This window comes from Pipistrellus kuhlii, unplaced genomic scaffold (assembly GCF_014108245.1).
Source record: "Pipistrellus kuhlii isolate mPipKuh1 unplaced genomic scaffold, mPipKuh1.p scaffold_m20_p_11, whole genome shotgun sequence".
NCBI lineage: Eukaryota > Metazoa > Chordata > Mammalia > Chiroptera > Vespertilionidae > Pipistrellus > Pipistrellus kuhlii.
Genome location: NW_023425416.1, coordinates 30,015,070 through 30,018,569, shown reverse-complemented (window position 1 = coordinate 30,018,569; position 3,500 = coordinate 30,015,070). Strand labels below are relative to the sequence as shown.

Sequence of the window (3,500 nt, the reverse complement as noted above, 5' to 3'; positions counted from 1 at the left end):
CCTAGCTCCCAGGACCCGTCCCTACCTTACTCCTGCTCAGACTGGGGCAGTAACGCAGTCAGGACGCCCCGCTGACCAACCCAGAGGAAGCTTTCAATATCTACTGTCCCGCCACCAACGACCTCACCCAAGCCCCACCCTGATTGGCTGCCACCCTGCCTGAGCCCTGCATGGATTGGTCCTTACCGCCGGGCCCGAGCTCCGATTGGTCGTCCAGGTTGAGACCCACCTAGCGGCCCACGTGGGCCTCCTGAACCGCCGGTGGGGCAGCAGCGCCGGGCCATGGGGGAACCTCCGTCCACGGTGGGGCGTCGGTCCACGGAGGAGCGTCGGTCCACGGTGGGGCGTCGGTCCACGGGGGGGCATCGGTCCATGGGGGGGCGTCGGTCCACGGAGGAGCGTCTGGGGGTCCGCAAGGTGGGGCTGGAGGAGGCCCTGGCGCTGGGCCCTGAGTGGCGGCACGCGTGCCACGCGATGCTCTACGCCCCGGACCCCGGGCTGCTCTTCCGCCGCATCCCGCTGCGCTACTTGGTCCTGGTGAGGAGGGGACGCGCCCGCCACCCGCCACTCCCCCGCCTCCTCCCCGCCCCGCGGCCGGCCTCTGGCGCCCCGGCCAACCCTACCCCCGCTCCCCTGTCCTTGCAGATGCAGATGCGCTTTGACGGGCGCTTGGGCTTCCCGGGCGGTTTCGTGCATTTCCCGGACCAAAGCCTGGAGGACGGGCTGAACCAGGAGCTGCTGGAGGAGCTGGGCGAGGCCGCGACCGCCTTCCGCGTGGAGCGCGCCGACTACCGCAACTCGTACGTGTCGTCCGCGTCGTCGGCCCCGCGCGTCGTGGCCCATTTCTACATCAAGAGCCTGCCGCTGGAGCAGCTGAAGGCCGTGGAGAGGGGCGCGCCGCTGGCCCAGGACCACGGGCTGGAGGTGGGGCCTGTCTGGGAACCCCCATCCCACGCCCGCCCTCCTCCGAAAGCCTCTCCCTGGGCTTCCTGGTGGAGTGGAAGTCTTGGTTAGCTTTCATCTGGATGGCTGATCCCCCTACTCCCACCCCGTGAAGGTTCTCCATTACCCCTCCTGTACAGGCCTCTGCAGCTAACTTGCTAGAACGCACTCAAACAAGCCTCTCTTCTGCTCCCTTTTTCTTTCTTTCTTTTTTTTTTTTTTTAATATATATATATATTTTTTATTTTTTTTTTACAGAGAGGAAGAGAGAAGGATAGAGAGTTAGAAACCTCGATGAGAGAGAATCATAGATCAGCTGCCTCCTGCACACCCCCTACTGGGGATATGTGTCCAAGATACATGCCTTTGATGGGAATCAAACCTGGGACCCTTCAGTCTGCAGGCCAACACTCTACCCACTGAGCCAAGCGGGTTTCGGTCTGCTCCCCTTTTCTCATGGCAAGGCATTGCCCCCGAAGCCCCCGTTTCACTTGGATAGGAGATCCTTTGCGGGCAAACCTTGGCACTTAGGCTAGGGGCGGAGCGCTAGGGGAGCAGATGGAAATTGGTTCTTAAACTTGGGTGGTGATCAGAATCATCTGGGAGACCTATTAAAGCAGTCCATACTGGCCCCACTCCCAGAATTGCTGGTTCAGTGGAGGGAGGGAGGGGAAGACCTGAGAATTTGTATTTCCCAGAAGCTCCTATGTGCTGCTGATAGGGCTGGTCTGGATGCCACATGTTGAGAACTGATGTAGGACCAAGCAGGCATCCTGGAGGCAGCGCCACTGAGGGCTCTGGAGCTGGGGAGCAGGAGTTGGGTCACCTGTCTGCATAGAGCTGGGCCCATTAGGCTTTATTGAGATGGGAGTCCCCAGGCCTGGTTCTGCTGGACTGATAAGGGGTGAGGTGTCTGATCTAGAACGACTGGCAGGGATGAGCTGCTGGGTCTTTTTCCTTTCCCAGGTGCTGGGCCTGGTGCGGGTGCCCCTGTACACGCTGCGGGACGGTGTGAGCGGCCTGCCTGCCTTCCTGGAGAACACCTTCATTGGGACTGCCCGGGAGCAGCTGGTGGAAGCCCTCCAGGACTTGGGACTGCTAGACCCTGGCTCTGCCCTCAGGCCTTAAGGCCTCAGCTCTGAGATCAGGACCTTTGTCCGTGTGAGAGGGAGGAGAAAGGAGTGTTTTCTTTTCCTGGGCCTGAGCCTGATAGGTAATAGATTAAAAGGAGAAGTATGTGCAATATGTTCTGAGCTTAAGGCTCCCAGCAACTCATGGCATCAAAGGCAAAAAGCTGCATCTCCTCCCAGGGGACCTGACAAATCTCAGAGCCTGTCTCCCTGTACACACACACACACACACACACACATACACACAGAGTCTGGCAGCCCCCAGACATTTGAATGTGAAAGTCTGTGCCCACATACAAGCTGATGCCTCCCTGACCCCCAAAGTTTAGTTTACCTGGGAAGTGGGCCTAAGCTGTCACCATCCCATGCTCTTGCCGAGGAGGAGCTTGTGAACCACACTCCCACATGGTCTCTTCCACGCTCATATGTGGCTGCTCTCCAGGGTCTACCCCAGCCCACGATTGTTGAGGACAGGGAAGCCGAGGACCCCTTTTCCCTCTGAAAGTGGTCGCATCCTTGCCTGGGAATTGGCCCAAGCAGTATACCCCTGAAAGAAGGTTCAAGAGTCCTAACCAACCCCCAGCTGTCTTCTGAAACTGAGCTTGGAAATGGTTTGGTCTACTTGGACTGACCTTGAACTTGACACATCTGAGTCCTGGTGCATCTCCTTCAGGGTTTTCATCTTTGGGACCCTTTAGGCTCTGGGGACATTAGAAGGGAGCTGCCACAGCCCTGCACTAGCCCTGCTCTGATAGAAAGAACCTCCCAGGAAAGGGTTTGTAGGGGGCTTCCTGGCTCTCTTGTTCTTTCGACAATGTGTATGAGGAATTGGAGATCTAGGGACGAGAGCCAGCTCTCTTCCCGGCTGGGAAGCTTTCAGGGGCTAAATAGTAAATATTTTAAGCTTTGTTGGGCCACATGGTCTTTGTAGCAACTGTTGAACTCTGCCATGTCAGAAGTAGTAATGGACAATACATAAATAAATGGGTGTGGCTGTGTCCAATAAAACTCCTTATTTTTAAATATACTTTTATTTCAGATAGGAAGAGGGAGAGAGAGAAAAACATCAATGATGAGAGAGAATCAATGATCAGCTGCCTCTTGCACACCCCACACTGGGAATCGAGGCTACAACCTGGGTATGTGCCCTGACCTCCTGGTTTGTAGGTCGACGTTCAACCACTAAGCCAATCAGGCCAGGCAAGACTGTTTTTAAAAGGAGGTGGCCTTGCCGAAACCGGTTTGGCTCAGTGGATAGAGCGTCGGCCTGCGGACTGAAGGGTCCCGGGTTCGATTCCGGTCAAGGGCATGTATCTTGGTTGCGGGCACATCCCCAGTAGGGGGTGTGCAAGAGGCAGCTGATTGATGATTCTCTCTCATCGATGTTTCTAACTATCCCTCTTCCTCTCTGTAAAATATCAATAAAAT

General features: G+C 56.7%; 1 protein-coding gene across 2 annotated transcripts; it reads left to right on the top strand.

Moving 5' to 3' along the window:
- The first annotated feature begins 235 nt into the window (after positions 1-235).
- NUDT16 (nudix hydrolase 16) lies at positions 236-3,095 on the top strand. Of its 2 annotated transcripts, none has more exons than XM_045579295.1 (3): positions 236-339; positions 646-924; positions 1,909-3,095. In XM_045579295.1, the coding sequence occupies exons 1-3, from the start codon at positions 283-285 to the stop codon at positions 2,068-2,070; spliced, it is 498 nt and encodes a 165-aa protein (XP_045435251.1). In that variant the 5' UTR covers positions 236-282; the 3' UTR covers positions 2,071-3,095. The 2 variants fall into 2 exon arrangements, with proteins under 2 accessions (XP_045435251.1, XP_036287387.1); XM_036431494.2 differs by lacking the exon at positions 236-339 and adding an exon at positions 346-537.
- The last annotated feature ends 405 nt before the right edge of the window (positions 3,096-3,500 follow it).